At 63.6% G+C, this 24,588-nt stretch overlaps 3 protein-coding genes across 3 annotated transcripts; 1 reads left to right on the forward strand and 2 right to left on the reverse strand.

Moving 5' to 3' along the window:
• Positions 1 to 11,875: 11,875 nt before the first annotated feature.
• Positions 11,876 to 13,496, reverse strand: EMIHUDRAFT_115555 (hypothetical protein; the record flags this gene model as incomplete). The annotated part of the gene is made up of 3 exons (XM_005777725.1): positions 11,876 to 12,159; positions 12,385 to 12,518; positions 12,880 to 13,496. 3 exons carry the CDS (start codon positions 13,494 to 13,496, stop codon positions 11,876 to 11,878), a joined length of 1,035 nt encoding a protein of 344 aa, XP_005777782.1.
• Positions 13,497 to 14,971: 1,475 nt separating this feature from the next.
• EMIHUDRAFT_237776 (hypothetical protein) lies at positions 14,972 to 16,451 on the forward strand (the record flags this gene model as incomplete). Its single annotated transcript, XM_005777726.1, has 5 exons — positions 14,972 to 15,222; positions 15,300 to 15,876; positions 15,979 to 16,185; positions 16,275 to 16,304; positions 16,374 to 16,451. 5 exons carry the CDS (start codon positions 14,972 to 14,974, stop codon positions 16,449 to 16,451), a joined length of 1,143 nt encoding a protein of 380 aa, XP_005777783.1.
• Positions 16,452 to 17,099: 648 nt separating this feature from the next.
• On the reverse strand, positions 17,100 to 18,724 carry EMIHUDRAFT_237777 (hypothetical protein; the record flags this gene model as incomplete). The annotated part of the gene is made up of 4 exons (XM_005777727.1): positions 17,100 to 17,138; positions 17,712 to 17,843; positions 17,930 to 18,347; positions 18,522 to 18,724. 4 exons carry the CDS (start codon positions 18,722 to 18,724, stop codon positions 17,100 to 17,102), a joined length of 792 nt encoding a protein of 263 aa, XP_005777784.1.
• Positions 18,725 to 24,588: the final 5,864 nt, after the last annotated feature.

Raw genomic sequence — 24,588 nt, forward strand, 5'->3', positions numbered from 1 at the left:
CTCATGGACATCATCATGAGAAAAAGAATTCAATAGTGCTTGAACCACACCGACCCAAGCCGTCGGAGGTGGGGGGAATGGGAGTCCCGCCGGGTTCCCCTGCACGAGCGCGAGAGTAACCCCAGGAGGGCTGAAGATGAGCGGTGCGCGCAGGGGTCGGCGTGGAGGGTGATGAACGCGCCGCGCGGGGCGCCGCCTCACCGGCCCAAGTGGCGCAGGGCGAGGCGGCGCCCCGAGCGAGCACGTGAGCCCCGTGGCTCCAACCGGGCCCTTCCTTTTTTGAGCAGGTGTGCCGCCGCGCGAGCGACGCTCCGAGATCGCCCGAGATAGCGCGGTGCGGCGGTGGGTGGGGTGGGGGGGGGGGAGTGGCGTGGCGTGGAGCCCCGAGATTGCGCGAGATCGACCGAGATCGCGCGGCGCGGTCCGAGATCGCCCGAGATCGCGCGATTCTGCAGCACCTCGGCACTCGGGGCAAGGTGGATGGGGGTTGGGAGCGAGGGGGCGCAAGTGTGCAGTGCGGTAGATGGTGGGGTGGGGTGGGGGGGGGGGGAGTGGCGTGGCGTGGAGCCCCGAGATTGCGCGAGATCGACCGAGATCGCGCGGCGCGGTCCGAGATCGCCCGAGATCGCGCGATTCTGCAGCACCTCGGCACTCGGGGCAAGGTGGATGGGGGTTGGGAGCGAGGGGGCGCAAGTGTGCAGTGCGGTAGATGGTGAGAGCTCGGGGCGCGTGAGCCGGACTTGTGAGCCGGACGGCTTTCATTTCTCTCTGCGTTCTCGCACATGGAGTGCGAGGTTCTCGACTTTCAATCCCAAACTGCGTGGCTCTGTCACTCCCCCCTTGCTTTCACTTTCTCCCCCGGCCGGGGTGTGGGCCGTGTGGGGGCTGGGGCGCGCGCGGGGGGGGGGGGGGTGCGGGATGTCTGTGGGCCCGAGAGCGATATGCCATGTCCGCCTTGCTTTTGTTTCATAACATCGAATACAGGCGTCGACGACACGCGCAAACCTCAGGAATGCTGCTGCATGGCCTGCCCCTTCGCCTCCTCCCCTCGCCCCGCGCGATGCGGCGCGTGTTGGCCTTTGCGCGAGCGTGCCCCGATTCGCCCAATATCCCAAGCGCTGCTGCACGCTCGTGCAGTTGCCTGCCGTGCTGCGACCGCCGCGCGAGCGGCTCGCTACCCAACGCGGCCACCTCGACGGCAATCAGCGTAATCTCTCGCCCCCCCAGAAATCCGCCTCAAATCGTCAAGGCAACCATGCACTTTCCTCGGTCCGCTCGCGCGCTGCCGCGTCGCATTGCGCCCGAACTTGGCCGCCGCGAGCAGCACGCCTAGACCCCCGCGACGCCTATTGCTCACGGAACCCGCCGCCCCCTCACCACCCCTACCATGCGATGCGCTCTCGCTCGCGGCGCGAGCGGCTGTAGCCCCCTCGGCCTCGCACCGCCTGCCTACTCCCGCTCGCAGGTACAGCCGCTGCCATGGAGGAGGCCGCGAGACGCGTCCGCTGCTGCCCATTCCACACCCTTGTCCCGCGCGAACCCGTCCGACCGCCCTCCCTCTCTTACGCGGGTACTCGCACCGCCTGCTCGCATCTCTGCGTCTAGAGAGTGACACTCTGTGTCCGCAGCCGCGAGGGCCACTCGAGCGCTGGCCTGCACCTCCCATCGGGGACACCACCCTCAACCGCTTCTTGACTCTCTGCAGGAATTCATTCGATCAACATGCTCAAACTCGAGTTCGTGCTGCTCGCCGGCCTTGTCATACTGTGCCGCGGCTTCGCGGCTGACGGAGGCTGCGAAGACGCGGACGAAACCGCAGTCATGCAGGCCGCTCGAGAGATGGGGCTCGGCGACGTCATGAGCTGCAGCGACGTTGCGATCCAAGGCCTCTGCAGCCACCCGCAGGCAAAGGAGGGTTGCTGCAAGACGTGCAACCGGGGACGCTCGCTTGGGCAGCCAGCCTGCCAAGGCGCTGGTTCTCGTTCCTTCTCGAGCGGAAACTGCGGCGAGGGAAGCTGCTCCCAGACCGGCAAAGGCGAGCCTTGCGAACCGTACGGTCCCTGCTGTGACGGCTACAAGTGTGTGCATCGTGACCACGACTGCTACCACAGCTGCGATGATTTGGGATGCAGCATGAGCTGCACTGACTGGTATGGGTGCAACTTCATCGACCACCCCTCTCCGCCGCCATCGCCGCCGCCGCTGCCTCCGCCGCTTGAGGTGGTCAAGCCTCACATCGTCGCGAGCACTCAGTCCTGCCCTCTCGGCCAGTCGTGCAGTCCCATCACCTGGACGGAACTGCCCGACACAATCGTGGACAAGGGTTTCTACCATCCTGCTCGGCTCTCAGTTCCTGGCGCCAGGCTGTCGTTAGTTAAAGTATTGATTATAGGTACCTGCGACCCCAACCCGAATCCGACTGGCACGGTGACAAAGGTGTGCCCGCTTGGCAGCCTGGAGCTCGCGCCGAGCGGAGACATCTCGGATTCGAGGCCGACGCTCTACAAGGGCAACCTAGCATGTGTGGCCCCGAAAGATGGCACGCAGTGCGACTTCCGCGGCCAAGACGGCACGCCAGACTACACGCCGTGCTCCGTGTCGTACACGTGCTCCAGCGAGAGCCGTAACGGCGATGCCAAGTATCACCACCGGCCCCTCAAAGCCTGCCCGCGAGGCACGTGGAGCTGCGTTGCGTACAACGGCGAGGACGCCGACGGCCCGGATGGGGTCCTCAAACACAGCACCGTTGGCTCAGATCCTGGCAACGGCGCCGCGGTGCCTTGCTGGTTTCCATCGCTCTCGCCTCTTGGCCTCGAGCTGCAGGGAAGGAAAACCAAGCCGGCCGCCCGAGCCGATCTTCTCGAGCAGTGCAAGCACCCGCCCTTCGTCTTTGCTTACGACGACCCAGGCCCAGTGTCGCGCACGCCAGAAAGGCCAGGCGTGCTGCCGTCGACTCCGACAACCTTTAGCTGCCTCAAGATCGCCGGCGACGACGATACGGATATCGCGCCGCCAGAGTACTCGACCTTTCCCCAGACTGACATTGCGACGCCGTGCGACCCAGCGGGCGGCGACACCTCCCTCGGCTCCTGCAACGACGACAACGACTGCCAGGCAAAGTGTGACAATGACGACAACTGCCTCGGCTACTCAGTGGAAGCGGTGCGGGGCCGAGCACTGGTGACGGTAGACATTGGATCATCGTCGTCAAACAGCAAAACAAAGGATGTGGGGGTGTCAGGCTTGCAATGCCCAGCAACGGTCAACCGTGACAACCGACAAGGGGCCCGTTACGACCCCTACGATGACACATTTGCCATTTCTCAGGAGGGCACCACCGTGACTGCGCGCCGGACTGACTCAAACTCTGGATGGGGTTTGGAGCTGCGATTCGTTTGCTACTGGCCGTACTCCGTCGCGGCAGACACGAATGTGGTGCGCTTTTGCCGCTCTGCGCCAGGGTGGAACTCCGACCTCGGCGGCTGCTCGAGCCAGGCGGACTGCGAGGCGCAGTGCAACTCCAATGCAGAGTGCTTGGGCTACATTGACATGTCTTCCGAAGACGGGGGGTACATGCTCAAGAAGTACCTCGGCCCAGACTGTTTGAAGACACGATCCGGCTTTGTCCTCCACCCAAAGTCCGTCGAATCCTTTACGCTCAAGAAGTACCTCGGCCCCGCGTGCGTGGAGCACAAAACCGCCGCACGCATCCGCGCCAAGCCGGCAGCTGTCAAGCCAAAGCGCGGCTTTTTGATCGACACGACGCTCGGCACACTGGAGGAGTGGAATCGTCAGTGCGGAGAGACGTTCTGGTCTCAAGGCACGTACGACTGGACCCAGCTGCTCGATGGGAGCGTTCAGTGCCGCGCCGACCTCAACGAGTGCGAGATGCATTGGGGGTGCCCTTGCGACGACGACAAGGGTACGTTCCAGCCGTGCGAGTACTTGCTGTTCTTCGCGTACCACGCACAAAAGGCGCTCGCGACGTATCCAGCGACCACTGGCGGTGCCGAGTGGGTCGCAAGGCTCTCGTCGGCGGTTAGGATTCTCGAGTCTCTCCAAGAGCTGCTCTCTGAGAGTATCGGCACGACAGATGGTAGCTCTGCTGGCTCCCGTTCGCTGTTCTTCGCGCCCCTTCCGGACGACGGACCCTGCGACAACGGCTTCGCGCCCACGTGCAAGCAAGTGCGCACCTTCGGCTTGTGTGACATGCATGCGGCGGCGCAGGCCTGCCCGAATACGTGCAGCACGACCCATACCTCCCACCCCCTCCTTCACGAAGAGAACATCACGATGCCCAGCGACTACACGACGCCGGTGCTCGACCCGGAGGTCAAGGCCATCGTCTGCGGCGTGTGTCGCGAGGATCCGGACCTGGCGTGCTGCCACAACCATCCCCACAGGGCGCGAGCACGCCGACTCAGTCAGAGCTCCTGCAAGCTCGCCGCCGCCAACTCGCGGACCCGCTGCGGCGCTGCGGCTGCGGCCACCATCACCGGCCTCACAAGCCTCTACCGCCGCTACCTGCGGAACGCCATCGAGCGAGCCAACGCCGCCTCGACCAACACCTCGGCGATGCGCGCCGTGCCAGCGCTCTCTTACGCGTTTCTCGTGGACGAGGTGCAGGCCCACGTAGACGAGGTGAAGGAGCTCAAAAACAAGTTCAGCGCAAAGTCGGACGTGCAATCGATTCTCGACGCAATCGGAGGGCTGTACACGGTGGGCGAGGCGAAGGTTGCCGGCGACAACAGCGTCCTTGTCGCGCGCGAGGCTCAGCTGGACAAGCAGCTGGAGTGGGCCTTAATTGCCGTCGAGACTGCGCAGGACGGCATGGAAGAGACCGACAAGAAGATGAAGGAGAAGCTCGAGAAGTTGCAAGCAGCGGCGACGGCGTACATGGTTGCTCAGCTCATCTCGGGCATCTTCTCGATGCTGTTTTCGTTTGCGGAGGTGTGCCCGAGACCTGCCTGAGCCCTGTACCAGCTGAAACTGCCTGACCCCCGCCCCCCTCCCGTCTTCCTCAGATGTTCTACAATCCGATGGCCCTTTTGTCCGGCGGCAAGAAGTGAGCACGCGCTTTCACGCCGATGATAGCCACACGCACACACAGATTGATTCGTACTCTATAGGGCAATGGACCTGGGTGCCGGCCTCGCAGCCGGCGCAAAAGTGAGCGAGGACTTCAAAAAAATGGAGAAGATGGTAAAGTGGGCCGAGTCAATTCAAAAGGCGGCCATTTTCTTCACGGTGGCACAGAAAACCGTTGACATGGTTGGCGGCCTCGTGGGCTGCATCGGAGGTTCTGCGGTGGGCAACTTCAAGGCCCCCCAGATATGCAAGTCGGCACGGAAGTTTGACAAAATCCCCAAAAAGATTGCGGCGGCCGACACGACAGGCGAGGTCCAAAAGATCATCGAGAAGACAAAAAAGGACTACGGGTCGGAGCCGAGCCAGGAGGACTTGGACCGGGCCGCGAATGAGTTGATGGACGAGGTTTCCGGGATGTCGGACGGCTATTGGGAAGACCAGGGGGACGCCATGCGCGCTTCTGTCAACGTCTTCCTAACTGGCGAGGTGGGCGGCACATCAGCCGCCGGGATGGCCCAAGACTACCGCGACATGGTCGACACCAAGACGCAGTACGGAAAGGACTTCAGCGCCGCCCTCAAGACCATCGTCACCGTCTTCCAGGAGATGGCGATGATCGCGGTGCAAAAGCGCGCCAACGAAAACACGATGGGCGTCCTCAATCTGATGGGGAATAAATTGGAGAGCAAGAAGCTGTTCGCGGAGTGGCAAATGCAGCTGCTCGCCATGCAGATCACCGAAACTGTGGTCACGCTCCAAGACACCCTCCGCGCCGCGTGCCACTCCCTCGCCTACCAGGCCTCGGAGCAGTACTTCAAATGCCTGGCCGACACGACACCTGACCGTCCCAACGACTTTCGCACTCTGTGCAGCAGCTTTGAGAACGGTGTGACGCCGATCTCCGAGCCGTTCGTGGTCTCTCCAGGGGCCAACGGGATGGCGGCCGAGGAGTACTACGAGCGGGTGCTGGCAGACCTTGGATACGATTCGTTCAAGCCAATCCGGCTCGCCGTCGAGAAGGAGCTCTGGGACTCGCAGACGACGCAGCAGGTCCAAATCGAGATCAAAGAGTTCGAGACGCCCGACCCGGCCACGACGATGGTCGACACCGTATTCACGGATCTGTTGCTGCTGTGCAACACGAGCGAGAACACGGATTTTGTCGCCGCTGGAAACCTGTCATGCATCGACGAAGATGTCTTGCCGTTGCCGCCTGACAGCACGATTGGCTGCTGCCACACCAATGGCACCGCCACGACCGTCGAGTCCCCGGCCGACGTGACGGAGTTCCCGAGTACGCCGTACGCTACGTCCGCCGAGTGGGCCGAGTTCAAGCGTACCGGTAGGCTCAGCTTTCGCCTTGGGCACGATTCTTTTCCCGTGCTGATGGACGGGTGCGTGCGGTCAGCGCTACAGAGACGGGGCTGGCAGCTTCACCGAGGTCGAGTTCGCGAGCGGCGCTGACAAGTTTGCCATCTTCCCGATCAACCGCTTCCAATACCTTCCCGGCAAAGCGCCGGCGTGCCAGAATGAGCAGTATGGGGTGAAGGCCAAAGTATTTTCCGCACAGACAGACCTCTGCGCGAGAGAGGAGGCCTTGCCTGCAAACACCTGCCCTGCGGAATACTGCATTGCTTCGGAGCTGGCTACTGGAAACTTGGCGCAGTACTTTGGCCGCAAGCCGGACTTCTCCTCCATGTCGAACTCGCCTTTCAATCAAGCCGCGATGTACACAACCTGGACGGTGAATAGCTAAAGGACCCTTGCCGCATCCACGCGGGGGGTGCATAACGAGCCACTGCCTTGCATGTATAGGTCAACGCATTCAGCACGACGACCGGCTCCGCCAACGGACTCGACCTCTCCGGTGTCGAGTCTGTCCACCTGCAGCTCTACTACATCGGCAAAAGCTGTGGCGCTCTCGGCTCGACGCCCACGTGCTCCTTCCCGATGAGTGGCTAGACCTAGTGCATCGCCTCAGGGATATGCGGACATCTTCTTCGACTACAATTTTTTGGTAACCAATTCCCAGCCGCTCGAAGCTCTACCACGAACTCTGAGCCGTTCTTAAATTTTGGGTACGGCAATGCCACAAGAGACAAGGGTTGGGCGTGCTCCTCACTCCCTTCGTTGCGTTCCTTTGGCACGGGCGCTTCATGTAACATGCTGAGGCTTGCTCCGCCTCCGAGGAGCCTACAGACCGTATCACAGGCCCTGGGCAACGCGACGGTTCATCTATGGAAGTGACATGGACAATGGCGAATGTATGGGGGAGTCGAAATACGGCAGGTGCCCGTGTAGCACCACGGGCGCGTCCTGCTCATGCTGATGTTGATGCGATGTCCCCTGCTCGCGGCTGGGGTTCGGTGCGGGCGGGAACACAGGGTACGTTAGGTCTCACCATTCACACCAGCGGTTCAGACGTGGCTTCACTCCGCTCTGCCCTGTGCGAATGTGTTGCGGTATCAGCCCTAGTCTAGAGGGCGTTGTCGATCATGTCAGGTAAAAAACTAGTCTTGCGTTTGTTAAGGCTAGCTCAAAAAAACTAGTTCAAAAAGGGATCCCTCGTGCACGACACTGGGCACGGGACTGGCGCGCACTGGCACTAACACAGGTATACGAGGTACACCACGGACCTGGCTTTGTGCAGAGCAGCGCCACCTGTTCCGCTGCGCTGCACAATGCCCATCCCGCCCCGCCGCCCGCCGCCCCACTGGGCGCGATGCCTGGGGCATCGGCTGCGCTCCACCCGCCGTACGGGCCGCGCAGCGCGCCGCTGCCTGGCTCCCTGCTACCACCGCAGCTGCAGATGCCTGGCTTCCTGCCAAGCAGCAGCCACGCTGCACTGCCTGAAGCCGCCCCACCTGTCGCGTCCGCCCCATTGGGCAGGGCGACGACTCCGCACGCCGCCGCAGCTATCGCCATGCCTCCGCCTCCGCCTCCGCGCCCGCCGCCCGCCGTCGCTGGGCAAGCACCGAACGCCCCACCGCCGTCGCACATTGATGCCGCCATCCACCAGTGCAGCAGCAGCGCTGCTCTGCACAACGCCTCATCCTCCACGCGCCCCAGCGGCGCCGCCCCGCCCGCTCAGCCCGCCATCGCGATTGTGCCGAGCGGCTCGACGTACAATTTCTTCGAGTTCTTCCTCGGCTCGCGCTACCAGCACGTCCTCAACCACTGCTACCACTTCCTCGACCCCGCTCTGCCCCACGGCTCGCTGTACTGCGGAAGGCAGGACTCTTTCGAGAAGGTGCAGCAGCACAACTCGCGGGCTGCCGCCAAGCTCGTCTACCCCCGCGCCCCGTGCCTCGGGCCGGACGGCCTCGGCAGCCGACACCCCGTCAACTCGAGCTGCCCCCGGCTCGAGAGCCTGCAGCGCGAGCTCAACCGGCTCCTCAGCCCCGAGTGCCACGAGTACCGCGTCTACTTGCGTGAGCACGTTCGCGGTCGCGCGCTCAGCTGCCACTGCTTGCCCCGCCGCGCCAAGGCCGACACGTTTGCCGTCGAGGAGCACGGGTGCCACAGTCCTCTCGTCGCGCTTATCGCCTTCTCGCGCGACGACTTCGACCTCGCGCGGATGCTCGAGCCGATCGTCGTCTGCCCGCTCGCCGTCAGGGACTCCTTCTACTACCGCGACCTCCTTCGCGTCGCCCCCTCCCCCGTAGCCCCCTCCTTCTGCCCTCCCGGCCCGCGCGTCACGCACCCGCCGCAGACACCGCAGCCACAGCCGCAGCAGCGACCGCAGCTTCAGCCGCAGCAGCAGCCGCAGCCGCAGCGGCGCGGGCCATCGCCCGCACCGCCGCCGCCGCCACCGCCGACACCGCCACCGCCGCCACCGCCGCCGCCGCCGCCGCCGCCGCCACTGCCGCCGCCGCCCCTCCCCAACCTGCGCATCAAACACTGGGGGGCTCTCATCGCCAAGGGCGCCATCAACGCCCACATCCGCCCCGCCGAGCACCTCTCCGTCGTCGTTCTCGGCCACCCCCAACGGGGTGACCCGGACACGGAGGAGCAGTTGGACCGCGTCAGCGGCGACGGATGGGTGGCAGCGAAGGACGGCGATTATGCCGACGCCCTCGCCAAGGGCCACACGGTCATCCTCCTCGTGACCGAGTCGACCGGAGCATTCTCCGCCGACCTCGATCGCGTCCTCCGCCAGCTTGCGAGGACCGCACGCGCTAGTGGGTCCATTGACCACACGCCGTATGGCACCTCTCGCGCGTCCACCCGCTCACACTACACCTTCCACTCCGCCGCCATCTCCGCCGCCATCGTCACCGCCGACGCCCTCACCATCCAGAACTCGGCCGCCGCCCTCGGCTTCGAGCTCACCCTCGACCCTCGCGATCTCGCCCGGCGCTCGACGTCGGGTCCTCGGCAGCCATTGCGGTCGGCGCCACCACCTCCTCCCGCCCCCCCCGCAACCACTGCCGCGCGGCCGCCAATGCGACCGACCCCACCCTCCTTCCCCGACCCCGCCCTAAACGCCCCCGACAGCGAAGCCCGCGCCGCGCGCGGCACCCCCACCGACTCTGCCTCCGACCCCAGGGCCTATGCGGCCCGCCATGAAATCTAGCCGTGTGTGCTGGCGTCCGGGTTCCCACGGGGTTTTCACGTAACCAGTACACACCACGGGAGCCGCCTAGAGGCTAGTTCCATTTCACTGTGGCACAGCTCGCGTTACAAAACCTTGATTTGACCATTGCGCGAAAAAGGTACATCTCGGTGCCTTCCAGATGCAGCTGCGACCCCGCCGAGTAGACGGCGGCACACAGCAGGTGGCGCGGTGTGCCGCCGTCCACTCGGCGGGGTCGCAGCTGCCTCGGCGCGTCCTGGGTATGTACCTTTGTCGCGCGCCGGAAACGACTCGACGCCGCTGAGATCGGAGATCAAGCTCTGACAGGTCGCACGTCGCTCCTTTGACGCCGACGTGACTCACCCGTGCAGATCACATCAGGACACGGTCTCGACACGCTCGGTACGACGCCTGCGACCCGTCTTGGGTCAGGTGGCACGACGCTCATCGCGCCTACCAGCGCTGCCGTGCAGGCTGCCACGACGAGGTCGAGCACGCTTCTATACGCTCGCCCAGCCTTCCTTTCCATCCCATTAGGCAGCCTGGGAACGGTGGCGGTCAGAGGCAAAGCCTGCGAGGGGTGGTGGAACCACATGTCATGGCTACCGCCGGCTCGACCCCACGATAGCCTCCGGAGGCTGACTTTGCGGCACAATCATCGGACGACGTCGGCGAGTTGAGTCGCGCTCGCGGTAGCCAGATGACCTCTCATACTAGTATCATCGGCCATGGCCGCAGGAAGCGCGGGGGATTCCGCTGGGAGCAACACGGAGCTCCGTTGGACGCGTTTTCAAGATTAGCGTGTCAGAGTGAATTGGAACTAGCCAGAGGGCTCGTTGTGCGAATACGGCTCCATTCGCACAGCGGTGGATGCCCCACGCGGCGCGTCGCGTAGGGCGAGGATGAGGCGTCGAAGCGTGTACTTGTGTCTGATGTTGTGGCGGAACATTAACAGCTGCATCGCCGAACTCGTCGTGGTACTTCTTGTTTTGAGTCTTCTTGCCCGCCGCCGCGCACGGCCTGGCAGGCCACGTCGAGGGGGAGACCCAGGGGCGGCGCTGCACCGAGATCCGCCTCGCCCCAAGTCTCCATTCGCATGTCATCCATGGGATGGCGTTGAGGAAGGCGCCGGCGCCATCCTGGCTCACCGCCACGAAGCGGACCGCCTCCCGCCAAGCCTCGTGCCGCGCCCGCTCCCGGACACCTCGACCGCCTACGCCGCCTCGTCGCCAGCACCGTGTCGAACCCGCTCTTGAGCGGGGTACCCAGCGAGTTGAACATGGCGTAGCCCGGTAGCGCACGAGAGGGTGAGGCAGACGATCTGCGCGTCGTTGAGCACGCCCACCTTAAGGCATCACACCTCGGCTGTACCTCGGCTGTACGTAAACTGTATCTCGGCTGTACGTACACTGTACCTCGGCTGTACCTCAGCTATACCTTGCTTGACCTCGGCTGCACACCTCGCCTAGATCTCGGCTGTATCTCGGCTCGATCTCGCGTCTTGGCAGCGTCAAACGAACACCCCTTCTCTGCAGCGCGCCGCTTGGCGAGCGTCTCGACGCCCCCCTCCCTGGAAGCGATGTCCGCCTGCTCTTGCCTAACGTTAACTTTGGGCCTAACAGTTGCGCTAGTGTTGGCTGAAATCCTCAACGTTGTTCAAGTGTTCACCCCAGCCCATGCTGTTACTGTTTGTTACTGTTGTTACTGTTGTTCAGTGGTCAGCAAGCAGAAAATGGCAAAAAACCCGGGTAAAACCCGAAAATACCTGGGATTTTCCGGGTATTTTCGGGTATTACCCGCACTGGACACTAGAGATCGTCGTGGGTCACTGCCAGGCCTTCCTTACTGTTGTTCAGTCGGCCTAACGTTAGCTACTGTTGTTGGGGGGCCCCACTGTTGTTCTGTTCTTACTGTTAACACTAGCAACACTGTTCAGACACATCCCCACATAAGGTCTCAGCGGCGCGCAGTGCCTCTCTCGCAGGCTGATTTTGGCTGCTTTCGAGTTTGTTTTTGTTTTCAGACTAGGGGGCCCAACCCCCTCAGAGGCGGCGGGCGGGCGCCCACTGACCGAGAGATCAAAAACGCTCGGCCCATCGAAGGCTAGCTCAAAAGAAAAGTCGAAATCTGCGACGAAATAAAAAAAAACCGCGCTGCGGAGCGGCTTTCGCCGGAAGGCCGCCTCAAAAAGATAAACACGGCAACTCGCTCCTAGAACGGCGAGGCGCCAGCGGCGGCCGCCGCACCAGCGACCATCTCCGCAAGCCTCGTCGCCGGATGGCCAGTGAGGCTGCGCAGCTTCGTCGAGTCCATAGAGATGTCCGGAGGCGAGGCGACCGCGCGCGCGGCGGGCGGCAGCGACGAGCGCGCCACGGGGCGGATGAGTTGTGGCGCGTCGTAGCCGCCCTGCGCTGCGACTGCCTCCGCCACCTCCACGCGCGTCACTCTCTCTGGTCCGCCCATGTTGTACACGCCCGCCGACTGCGGGCTGACGCCTGAAAGGCCGAGAGATGCCAAGGGGGGCTGAGAGAGGGATAGTGGGCTGGAGGAGGCTGGGGTGGCTGAGGGCCTCTGAGGGCCGAGGGAGGGTGTCTGAGGGCCTAGAGAGGGTGAGAGAGGCTGAGAGAGCGCGACAGTGGAGAGGCTGCGAGAGGCTGCGAGAGGCTGAGAGGGAGGGGCGCGATGAGGCCGCGCTGAGAAGTCAGCGCGGGGCGACGCACCGTCGCGGGCGAGCGAGGCGAGGATCGACACGATATCTCCCACCCACACGACCGACCGGACCTGCGCGTCGGAAGAGGGCGAGCTACGGAATGAGACGCGGTGGTCCGTCCCCGTCGGCTGTTTGTACCTGTGCCTATGCGCCTCCCCTAGTGCGCAAGTGTGGTAGGCAGGTGGACGCCGGGTGGTGCGTGCTGTGGGTTGCGAATGGGTGGCGGAGCGGCGGGGAAGAGGCCGCGGACGAAGCGAGGAGGCGGCGAGGAGGCGCGTGCTCTCGAAGTGTGCGGAGGCGGGGCCCCGACGCCTCGTCGGAGAAGAAGTCGGTCGCTGCGCCGGCAGAGAGCCGCTCGGCGCAAAACTGGAGGAAGGACCCCTTGCCTACGGCGGTGTGTGGACGCGGTCTCGTGCGAGCATCGCCTGGCACCAGCTTTACGAGGCCAGGGGCTAGAAGACAGCCGCCCGGTCGGTGTTCCCGCATCTAGTGCCCCTTGCGGCACCGCCCAGGCGTCGGAGGGCCGAGGATGAGGGACGAGCGGAGGCAGACGCTTCGCGACGGGAGCGCGGCGGTCAGGGCGCGCTCAAAGCTGAGCTTGCTCTGCCCGTACACGTTGACCGGGGCGGCGGCCGACGTCTCAGTGTACGGGGCGGCGAGGCCGTCGTAGACCTGATCGGTGGAGAGGAAGACGAAGCAGGCGTGCGCTGGGACGGCCGCGAGGAGGGGGGGGCACTCGTTGACGGCGCGAGCACGCGCTGGGTCCCTTTCGCAGACGGCCGGGCTCGATATGGCTGCGAGGTGCAGCACCACGTCTGGCTTCACCTCTGAGACGAGCGCGGTGACTGCCGCGCCGTCGGTGAGGTCGAGTTGGACGCACGCGCAGACCGCCCCAAAGTCCTCCGCGAATGTGTCGAGCCCGCCATACGCTGCGGCGAGGCGCCACGTGGGGAAGGTGCGCGCTAAGTGAGCGATGAGGTGCTGACCGAGGTAGCCAGAAGCTCCAGTGATCAGCACCGTCTTGTCTGGCGGCGCGAGCCCTCGTGCCGCGGCGCTGGCGACAATCCGAAGGTACTCCTCGGCGGGAGAGAGCGCGCGCAGCCCTTCCAGTGAGCCGGGCATGCACAAAGTGTGTAGGCGAACGACACAGGGAGGGCGCCCAAAGAAAATTCCTACCCTTGAGTTGGCCCCGCGCGGCGCTCGTGGCGTTCAGGGCGGCTCCACACGCACGCACACACACACACACACACACACACACACACACACACACACACACACACACACACACACACACACACACACACACACACACACACACACATGCACAGACACACAGCCCCTTCCCCTCCCCCCTCAAGGGCGAGGACACGCACAGGCCGCACCTCTAGTGAGGCCCGCATAGTATGTGGGAGACTCGTGCCGCCGCCCCTGCCACCCCTGTGTCAGTGTGCCTGTGGTAGGAGAGACTGCCAGCGACAAGCTGGAGGCAGGTCGCTATACTGAGATGAGACCGCCAGTGGATGTGGGAGTCCACCGCGCACCGCGCTGCGAGCCTGTCGTGTCCCTTGTCAGGAGCAGGAGAGCCCCACCTGTCCCCCTGATCGTCCTTGTTCCAAAATCCTGCTCGTGCAGGTGGGGACCCTGTCCTCGTCCCATCCCTCGTTTGGCGTGTCTGTTTTCTTTCTTTCTTTCTTTGGCGAAGAGCCGAGCGGAAGGAGGACGGGGAAGATGACTCAGAGGAGGACGAACCAGTGGAAATTCAGTTGTCAGATGTCACGATGCATCCGAAGGGGACTCCAGCGCCGGCATCATCCGTAGAGGCACGAGTGTTCGAAGAGAGAGTGGACCTGAGCAACAACATGACCTGCAGGCAAATGATCGGAGTGGGAGTCAGAAATGTGGTCCTTGCGCGAGGGGAGCTCGATAGACTCGAGGGGCCAGGATACGCCGCGAGGAGGACGGAGTTGCGCCGAAAGGCGAAAGAAGCCGCGAGAACAAGGGACCGGCAGGCGGCGGCGTCGCAGGACGAGGCAGAAGAGAACGACGCGACAGAGGAGGAAGTGGCAAGGGAGAGAACGACGAGAGTGGGACGGCCGCGAGGTGGCATGAAGGTTGCAGCGAGAAGCGGCGAGAGACTGCGAAAAGAGATACGAACGAAGAGGCAGACTCCCCAGGGTGGGCGACGGCTAGCGCATCACACTCCTCTCCTTAAAATCCCTGTGTGGTGGCGGCGTGCCGTTCTCCCATCCCTCCCTTGGTTTGTCTGTTTTCTTTCTTTCTTTCTTCTGGCGCCAGCCTTGGCAGTTGATTAGGCCTTGGCACCAGCCTTGCTTGGCGGGCGGGCACGCGGAACATGCACAGGCGCAGGAGGTCTGCCCCAGACTCGGCTCAGAGCCCAAAATTTGAGGATTTCCACGCAGTTTTCCCGGGAGGATTTCCACGCAGTTTTAAAGGAGAAAAAAGTAAAACGATGGCGTGCGAAAACCCGCGGGCCTATAGAATATATATAGAAGGACCGCGCTCATTCACGCCGACACTCGCACCCCGAAGCAACACTCGCACGAAGCACTCGCACGAAGGCCATTGACGATTAGGCGATGGCACCAGCACACGCCGCGGCCACCGGCCCATCGATACGCCCAGGCGCGCAATGGCTCGACACCGCCGGAACGCCGATCGACGCTCACGGCGCCGGCCTCATGCTCGACACCGACGGTCGGATCTGGTGGTACGGCAGCCAGCGCCAGGGCCACCCGTGCAAGCTGTGGAACTGTCGCGACGGCGGTATCAACGCATACAGTTCATCGGACCTCTATGCGTGGCGCTTCGAAGGCCTCGTCGTGCCAGCGTTCAACGACACCAACCCGCGATACACGCGGAATGGGCTGCTCCTCGAGCGGCCCAAGGTGGTGGCTGCACCGCCAGGCGCGACTACGTGATGTGGGTGCGCGGCACGGCGCCGCGGAACGAGCCGCAAGCGCTCGCCGTGCTGCGCGCCGACGCACCGGCGGGCCCGTGGCGGCTCGTGCGACATTTCCGCCACCTCGGGCCGCGTAAGCTCTACCAGTACGCGGATGCCACGCTCTTCCAGGACCCGCGCGACGGCGCGACATACGTCTACTGGCGCACGCAGGTGTACCCGGTGCGCGACCGACGGCTCGGATTCCACGCGATGCGGCTGAGTGACGACTGCGCCGACACGGTCGACGGCTCTGACACGCAGATCTTCGTCAGTGCGCACCACGAGGCGCCTGCGGTCTTCTTTGCGCCACCGTCCGTCGCGCGCAGCGCCGCCGGCAACAACGGCGATGGCACATACTACCTCTGGACGGGCGGCACCAACGGCTGGCGGCCGGCGCCGGTCCGACTGCACCGCGCCTCGTCGCCACTCGGCGCTTTCAACGGCTCTGAGCTCGCGCCGCCCATGCCCGAGCCGCGCATGCCGGGCAACGCGCCGCCCGCGCAGCCGGGCGCGTGGGCCTTTGGCAGCCAGTGCACGTTCGTGTTGCCCAACCCAGCGCACACGGCGTGCGTGCGCCGGCACGCGCCGCGCGCCGCGCCAGCAGCGCCGGCGGCGGCGGCGGCATGCGCGCGGCTGCCCCAGTTCGTCTACGTGGCTGACCGGTGGGACACGCTCAAGGCGCACTTTGGACGATACGTGTGGCTGCCACTGTACGTCGACCCGCTCGACGCGTCGCGCGTGCTCGTGCGCTGGGCGAGCGAGTGGCGGCTCGACGAGGAGTGCTCGCCTTTCGTCACGCCGCCCGACGGCTCCGACCCGCTGGCTGCGTGTGGTTGGCACAACAGCTCGGTGGAACGCCTAAAGGTAAGCCCCGGCGCCCGGCGGCGGCGCGATCACGAGGAAGGCGCGGCACGCCGATGCGGTGCCGTTTGCCGCAGGTCGTGCGACCCGCAGAAGTGCGGCAAAAAGTGCTGCGAGTGGCTGGCGCGCGGCGCCGCGCGCCGCGCCAACCGCACATTGCTCGCTGGCCTGCAAAGGAAGCGGCGGAGCGCGTCGTCCGGGCGGAACCGATGATCGCCCCGCAGTCCCAGCAAAATTGCGCTTGGCCGCAGTGAAGGATGTTGGACTGCAGTCTGCGGTTGATGATGACGCAGTGGCTGCAAGCAGGGCAGGGCTTCTGCTCCTCCGTGATTACGAACCTGCCGGGCGCGGCAGTCTCGCCCGTCGGTTTACTGAGACTGCGACTGCCTCCACCCCGTCCTGTGCCTCTCGCTCACGGCGTCCAGCGACCTCGCGCTTCACGTCCGCTCGAGCCGCAGCCTCGCGGCGGCCGTACTCGGCCCATCGAGCTGCGTCAGCCTCCTCCGCAGCCGCAGCTTGCTCCCGCTTAACCGCACAGCTTCGTCAGCTTGCGGTGGCGGCGGCACCCTCGCTCGAGAGTCGACGTCCGCAGCTTGCTCGTCGTCACTGCTGAGGACTGGTGGGAGCTTGCCTGGCCTCCTCAATGCGCCGAGTTGGGGAAGTTTCTTTAGCGCACAACTCAGTCACATACGTCATACCTCATAGAGTCATAGTCATATTCGAGTACACATCATGTCACCAGAGTGCATGTATCCCCTGCATTGTGCATATCTCGGCACCTAAATAAATAAAACGGGAATAAAACGGCAAAACACTGAGACGTCTGTGGTCTGAGCTTGACAGTTGACTGTTGTGCTTTACTCACTGTGACTGCCTGACTCGAACACCGGAAGCAAAATCCCTCATATTTTACTTTTTGAGAGCGCCTTCGTGAGCAAACCCTTTGTGCGAGAGTGGAGTCCTTCCACCGCCGGCGCCGCTGGCCCCACCCGCCACCGCTGCTGGTGCTGCTGTTGCCGTCGCGCGCCTTGGTCCGCGCGAAGGCGACGACGGCTCCCACACCGCCGTGGCGACGCCCGCGCAGTTGGCCACCTAGGTTCGGGGTCAGGGTACAGGGTGAAGCTAGGTTCGGGGTCAGGCGAGGGTACAGGGTGAAGGTCAGGGTCAGAGTCAGGGTCAGGGTCAGGCAGGGTCAGGGTCGGGATCGAGGGTAGTTGGTGGGCAGTTGGCCGCCGAGAGCGGCGTCGCAAACACTGCCGCCGCAGCGCCGATGACGAGCAGGTAAGGTAAGGTAAGGTAAGGTAAACTTCTCCACACACACGAGGTGGTGGGGCAAGGGGGGGCAACCCTCGCGTCTCCACGTCTGACGACAGGAGCCCCACGGCATTCAAAGTGCAAGGCCCAGTGCGCGTGGGTGAGCGGTGTGTGTGTGTGTGTGTGTGTGTGTGTGTGTGTGTGTGTGTGTGTGTGTGTGTGTGTGTGTGTGTGTGTGTGTGTGTGTGTGTGTGTCTCACGTCACTGCATCCTCCGCCGGTTCCTCCCGTCGCCTCTTCTTTGTTCGAATGTTTTTCAATCCATCCTTCACGAAGCCCTCCCATGTAGCTAGCGTTCTTGGCGAATGTCTCGAAATGGCCAGCAGGCGCTGTCTGCTCGCGGTCTGTGCGGGCCGCTCGTCCTCCTCGCCCTTCTTTCGTCCTCCCGTCCCTCCCCTCCACCATGGCCTTCTCGGCACTTCTTTCTCCATCCGCCTCGCCCTGCCTTTTCGCATCGTGCCGTTCGCCCTCCATTCGGTGACCTCCATGGCTGTCCGCCCCTTTTTGGGTGGCGCTCTCGATACGGTTGCGTCAACCTCGACGTCGCTGTCGCCCTCCCCGTCCCCGCCGGCGTCCGTGCCTCGGTTCGCGTCATCGGTAGCGTCTCCGTTGTTCCCTCGTGCCCCGCCGTCGCCCTCTCTGCTCGGGCCGTTAGCGATTTCGCTCCTCCTGCGTGTCGCCCCTCCGTCCCCTCCCCTTTCTTCGTCGTCATCGTCGCTGTCGCGAAAGCCCTCCGGTCCCTCGATTCCCTCGCCTATCCCCTCCGCTGCGTCGTCCCAGTTTATATCCTCATCCTCTGCGCACGTCGCGTTGGCTTCCTCTCTCCCCCTTTCCTCCCTGCCCCTCTCGCTGTCTGGTGTTAATGGACCCCCTTCCTCTCCCTCGCCACCGTCACCGTCTCCATCCCCGTCGCTACCGCCCTCCATGCCCGCCGCCCTTTGTTTCACACTCGTCTCTGCCATGTCCGCCGTCGCCGCCGTCCTGTCTGCTGCGCTCTGTGCTCCGTGGTACAGTCGCTTATTGTTGCTCAGGATTAGCTCACGCACCAGGACAGCCTCCTGCTCGTTATTTTGGCTTGCCGATATGCATCCAAAGTTCCACGCTAGCTCCTCCTTCGTCACGTCTATCTTTTTGCAGTATCTCGCGAATGCCGTCCGCGCTTGCTGGGGTGTTATTGCGTTCGGATCCGCCCTGGTCCCCGCCTTGTATCCCATCTCCTTGCGGTGGCTCCTGTATGAGTCCCCATATGACCATGTGATTTCTTGGCCTTCCTTGACTCCCCTCTCTGCAAACAGGACCATCACCTGCGCAGCTGCCTTGCCTAATTGTATCTCCTCGTAGCGTACGAAGTGCGTGGCCCTCGTGCCTCGTTTCGGCTCATTCGATGCTGCAGGCCAGTCGAAGTTACACCGCGCCGCGACGCTGTCAAAGTCGTCCCCGCTCTCGTCGTCACTTCCATCCAGCTGCGTCCCCCCTGCTGCCGTGTGTCGTGATAGTTCGTCTGGTACTGTCTCTGGTGGCTGCGCCGTTCCTGTCCGGAAGATCTCCCCAGTGTAGATGCTACACACCTCAAATTTCTCTAGCCTCCTCGTCGCCAGTAGGCCGAGTTCCCCTTCCGCTATGCTAGAGGGGCCTACCTTCGCCCCTTCCACCGTGCCGCCCGTCGTTAGCATGGCCGTCGTTACTTTCGCCGCCGCCTCTGCTGCTTGTCGGCGGAGCGCCTCGCGCCTTCCCTCGTCTCCATGCTCCTGGTCTTGTTCTTTTTGTTTTCCTGCGCTTCCTGTCGCTGGTCCGGCGACGTATCTTGCCGTCTGCCTTCGCTTCCTGGCGGGCCGCGTTTCCTTCCCCTCGTCCCGTCTGTTTTCTCCTGCGTGGTCGCCCTCGCGTGCGCCGCTCGCCGTCTGTTCTCCTCTCTGCTCGCCGTCCTCGTCCCCTCGCTGTCGTCGCTTCCCTCCGGCGCTCGCCGCATCGTCGTTCCTATCACCGCGTTTCCTGCGCTGGCCTTCGCCTTCGAGCTCGCAGTGGGTCGTTTTGAGTGTCATCCCCATCGCTCTCGTCGTTCTGCCTCTCCCCGCTTCGAGGCGTCTCTCTGCCTCTTCCCTTTCCTTCTCCTCGGCATCACGTTGTCGATGTCGCCTCCGTCGCCAGCAAATACACGCATTCGCCGCCCACTCCATTTCTCGTATCCTCTCCTTCCTTTCCTTCTGTCCCTCTCTCAGGCGTTCTGTTTCCGCGGCTACTCGTTCCTTCCTCTCCGCCTCGAGTCCCTTCCTCTTCCCTTCCCGTACTTTGATTATTGATGCCGCCGTCTGCTGCAGTGCCTTGAGTGAAGTCACCACCCGTGTGTCATACTCCCTCATGATGTCTTCTGGCGGGTCCTGGTCCATCACACTCGGCTCGGGTAGTCGTCCAGCTAGCAGTTGCTCCATCGCCTCCCATTCCTCGTCGCTCTCCCTTCTCCCCGCGCATCTCTTCGTCGCCCCAGCAATGGCGCGTACAGCGAGCGCCTGGGCTTCGCACTCTGCGGTGTGGGCGAGTGTCCGCCTCCTTGACTTCGGCGGCGTCCATCGTAGCGCCTTGAGCACGTCCGCCGCGCCTTTCCTCATCGCCCGGTGGTGCTCCCTCCTCTCCCCCTTCACCGCCTCGCACTCGGCGCATAGGACGTGCCTAGTGTTAGCTATTGTCCTGCAACATCCAGGATGCCAGCAACCTTCAGCCCCATCGGCACATGCTCCTCCTCCCTCCTCGTCCCACCCGTCCTGCCACGCCTCTGCCTCTAGGCTGGCCCTCCATCGCCTCCCGTGCTCTATACCTCGGGTCTGTCCCGTCCGCATGCCGTGTACCAGCCTTAGCCTCGCCTTCTCCCCGCAGGCCTCGGGCTGGCGCTGGGTCGATTTTGGACCCCGTTCTCTGTCTCCCTCGTATCTCGTGTCGCCTGATATCGTCCCCGTCGCCTTGATTACCGTCCTCCACACGTTGTCGTCTCCTCCCTTTCGCGCTGCGTGCCCGCCGTCCAGCCGCTTTCGTACCCACCGCCCAATTTTCTCCTTCGCTTCTTGATACAGCTTCCTGTCTCGGATCTCCGGCGCCTGCCCCTCCTCCTCATGCATGTAGATGCATGCCCTGTTCGTCACGTGTCGTGCTAGGTCCATCTCGTACGCGCTCGTTACCCTGCTCCGCAGGTGTGCCTTTGCCGCCGCGTCCGCCATGGAATTGGGCGCGTTGCCCGCATGCCCCTCCGTGAAGATGAAAATCACGTACCCTCCGTGGCGCTGTATAATGTCGATTTGTGCTTGCACCGCCGCATTGAGTGCGCTCCTATTTGTCTCGCCGCGTGTCCGCCCCCGATACGCCCGTTCGATCTCCTTGAGCGCCGTCTCGCTGTCCGACATTACTAGGCATCGGTGAGGCTGGAGGGTCGTTTCTGTTTCGTCCGCCTTCGTGCGCAGGAAGCTGTAAATGGCGTACATCTCGGCGTCGACAATCTCCCACGATGAGCACGCGGCGCAGGATGTTGAGCACGGTGTGCCTAATCTGGAGCACTGAGCGCGAGCGCGCATAGGCCCTCGCGGAGGGGCCCTTTTTGTCGAACCTGCGCCCGGGCCCTCCCCGAGGGCCCAAGTCAAGAATTGGCTTTCTTTTGGCGGGAAAAACGCGGAAATTTTCTTTCACACCCGTGGACGCGAAAACAGAGAGCCGGAGGGACAAAAAACGCAACGAGCATAGGCGGGGCAACGCTCCGAGCACGCGTAAGGATGTAAACTAGCGCAGCGCAGCGGGGGAAGAGTGCACTCAAGCGCCCACCAAGAACCGGGCGCGGCGCTGCAGTTGTGCATACCTGCTCACGGCGATAGCCCGCGAGCGGACAGCCAGTCGCGTGCCCGTTGGGCATGCGTTGGCGGGGCATCATACGCGACTGCCTTTCGCATCCACTTGGCCGCCTCGTCCGCGTCGACTGCGGTGCCCGTGCCGTTGGCGTACGACTCGGCGAGCATAAAGAGGCCATGGCTGTTGGCGGACCCCATCTCGCAGCCTTTGAGCCGGAGCTTGAAGCCCTCCTCCTTGTCGAGAGGCAGCCCGGCGTGCCCGTGATCGTAGAGAAGACCGAGGATAATGTGGGCGGCGCCGTCGCCAAGCGCAGCGGCGGCCGCCGCCCACCGCAGCGCCAGCGCGTAGCTCCGGTGCGGGAACGAGTAGTAGTAGATCATGGCCAGCAGGGACATTCCCCTTGGAACGCCACCGTCGGCAGCTTGCTTTGCGAGAGGAAGCGCCTTTGAGCGGTCCTTGCTGAGGCCGAGTTCGCCAACATAATACGCCCGTGCAAGCTTGGCGGCCGCGTCGAGGTCGCCTGCCTCGGCCTTGCGGCGCAGCTCCACCACCTGCGCCTCCTCCTCGATCCGCTTCCGCCATTCGGCCGTCTTCTCCTCGGACAGCGCGCCAGTCTTGACCATGCGCTCGATCATGTTCTTGATCGCCGGCGCGGGCACCAGCTTCGTGCCCATCGGCAGGTTGGTCTTGGGCGACCGCGCGTGCTGCTTCAGCCAGTCCTCAATGGCGCGGCGCTCATACACCACGCCGTCCTCCGCGAGAACCGGATCGAGAGGTAGCGACTGCGTGATCGGGCACAGGAACTCCTCCGTACTCTCGTCAATGGCGGCGCGGAAGCGCTTCGAGGAGGTGGCGTTGTCGGTGGGCGCGGCGCGCTTTGGCATAATTGTCGTTGCGAAAGGCGGGGCGAGGGACGTCGGGGAGGAGGCGGTGCATTTTCTTCTTTTTGTAAGATTCTTCTTTTTTGCGGCGACGCCGGCCGCTGTTTTCAAGCTATGTGAAGGTAGTCTCCCCCCATCCCACAGACCAGCGCACAGCGCCATAGGACGTATTTTCTTCTCAACCCCTGCCTAGACGAGTACAGCTAAAGAGTACCCGGGCCTCCCTGTGGGGGCCCGTGAACATCTTTAGCTTGTGAGCCAGGAAAAGGGTTGTTTTCTTCTCAATAACAAGGCTGTGAATTTCGCATCGCAGGTTTGCCTGTTTTGTGATGCACGCCCTGCGAGCGGGGACGCTGGGTGCGCGCTGTGCCTCTCCGCCCCCCCCCCTAACGCTGTGTTAAAATAATGAATATATTTCTCCAATACTTAGAGGAGCAATCAATCTCCAATATGTTGTCAATAGAAAGAGGGGCTGGGGCCTGGGCTGGTCAAGGGGGGGCTCAGCAAACCTCTATGTCGATGTGTATCCAGTGATCTGAGAGGTCCATCCCGAGCTTGCGGACGCCCTAAAATCGCCCAAAATGGGCGCCCAAATCGCTTCAAAATCGCTTGGATCGCATCCAAATCGCTTTGAACTCGCGAGTCTGTCGATTTCAGCCACGATCTGTGGGCAATGTTTGGGACACTTGGAGCACTTGGAGTGCAGTTGGCAGCCTCACATCCAGGGCCGGGGAGCTAAGAGACAAATGTCGACATTTTATACTTTCGCTGTGCTTCTTTAGCAGGCGGTGGACTGTCGGCTGCGAGGACGGTCGCATTTGCGCGAGGCGAGGCGAGCATTGCTGCGCGTTGCATGCGCCATGACTCGCGCCAGCGCGTGCGGGAGCTCCTGGCTGAGCGTTGAGTCCAGGCGAGTTGCGCTGGCCACTATCGTTGTAGAGCGCCTCTACATCGCTCTACAACGGAGGCAGTTCGTCCCGCGGCGGATGTAGAGCTCTACAGCTCTACACAGCGCTCTCCAGCAATCTACATCTCTACAGCTCTACACGTGTAGTCTACAGCGCTCTACTCGAGTACACTCTACATCCTCTACACCCTCCCTCAGCGAGGCGTCCCTCTTTCGTTCGGGTATGGAGTCCGTGAGTGCGGGCAAAGAAAGAAAGAAAACAGACAAGCCAAATGAGGGATGGGAGGAGGACAAGGTCCCCACCTGTCAGTAGCAAGAATTCTTCCAGCACCCTGTGATAGTACTAGCACGCGCCAGTTCGAACCTGTGTCGAGCCTGTCTGCTGTGAGAGAGAGTTCTTTTGTTTAAATTGTGCCAGTCCGCGCCAGTCCGCGCCCTTGTCGTGCCAGTGTGCTGTGAGAGAGGCTAAATTTAAGAATTTAAACAAAACAACTCTCTCTCACAGCGCACAGGCTCGACACAGGTGCGAACTGGCGCGTGCTATTATATCACTTAATTTAAGAATTCTTCCACCACCTTGCCGCCTGGTCGTTGCCGGTGGTTGCGACATCCGCCCGTCCTTCGCCATGGAAAACGTAGAGCCAAACGCCTTCGTCGCCGCGATCCAGGTCAATTCCCGCCCGGCCTTTGTCTTCCGCCGCCTCACCGCGGCCTCTCCACGTCGCCGTCCCGCCGCCGCACAGGAGGCGCTCTGTGAACGGGGCCGCGTCGAGGACGATTTGGTCAAGCAGGCGGACGCCACGTCCATCGCCGCGGTGATGGAGTGTGAGGAGGTGCATGACCACCTGGTCACCGTGCTCCCCGCCGCCTTCGGTCCGCGCCGCCCCGCTCTCCCCTCGCCGCTCTCCGCCGCCCAAACCGACAGCGCGCCCGCTGCGGCCCGCAGAAGCCGCGGATCCGGCTCACAAGGCGTCGCTGGTCGAGGCGGTGGCGCTCGCTCTGGTCCGCAAGCTCGATGACGGCACGCTCGCCGAAGCTCCCGCCAAAAAGTCCGCCCCGCCCCGCCCCTCGCGCAGTCTGACGCGCCGCCCGCGCGCCATTGCGCCGCCCGCGCCGTTGCGCCGCCCGCGCGCCTTTGCGCCGCCGTTGCGCCGCCGCACCCACGCCGCGGCGGCAGCTGCACCGCGGCGAACAGCCTGGGCCGCCGCCACTTGCGCCGCGACAACTGCGCCGCCGCCCTGGGCCGCCCTCGGATGCCGCGAACGCACGTCTCCAGCTTGAAGCGCCGCCACGCCTCCGACGCACCTGCGCCGCGGACACAACTGCGGCGACTCCCCCCCCCCCGCGCCCGAGGTGCCTCGAGACGATCGGCCTCGAGCTCGGCGCCCTCTCCACCAGCCACCTCGCCGCCATCCTCGAGGCAGTCCTCGAGCGGCTCCAGTCATCTCCCGCCATCTCCCGC

Source organism: Emiliania huxleyi, assembly GCF_000372725.1.
Source record: "Emiliania huxleyi CCMP1516 unplaced genomic scaffold EMIHUscaffold_257, whole genome shotgun sequence".
Classification (NCBI taxonomy): domain Eukaryota; phylum Haptophyta; order Isochrysidales; family Noelaerhabdaceae; genus Emiliania; species Emiliania huxleyi.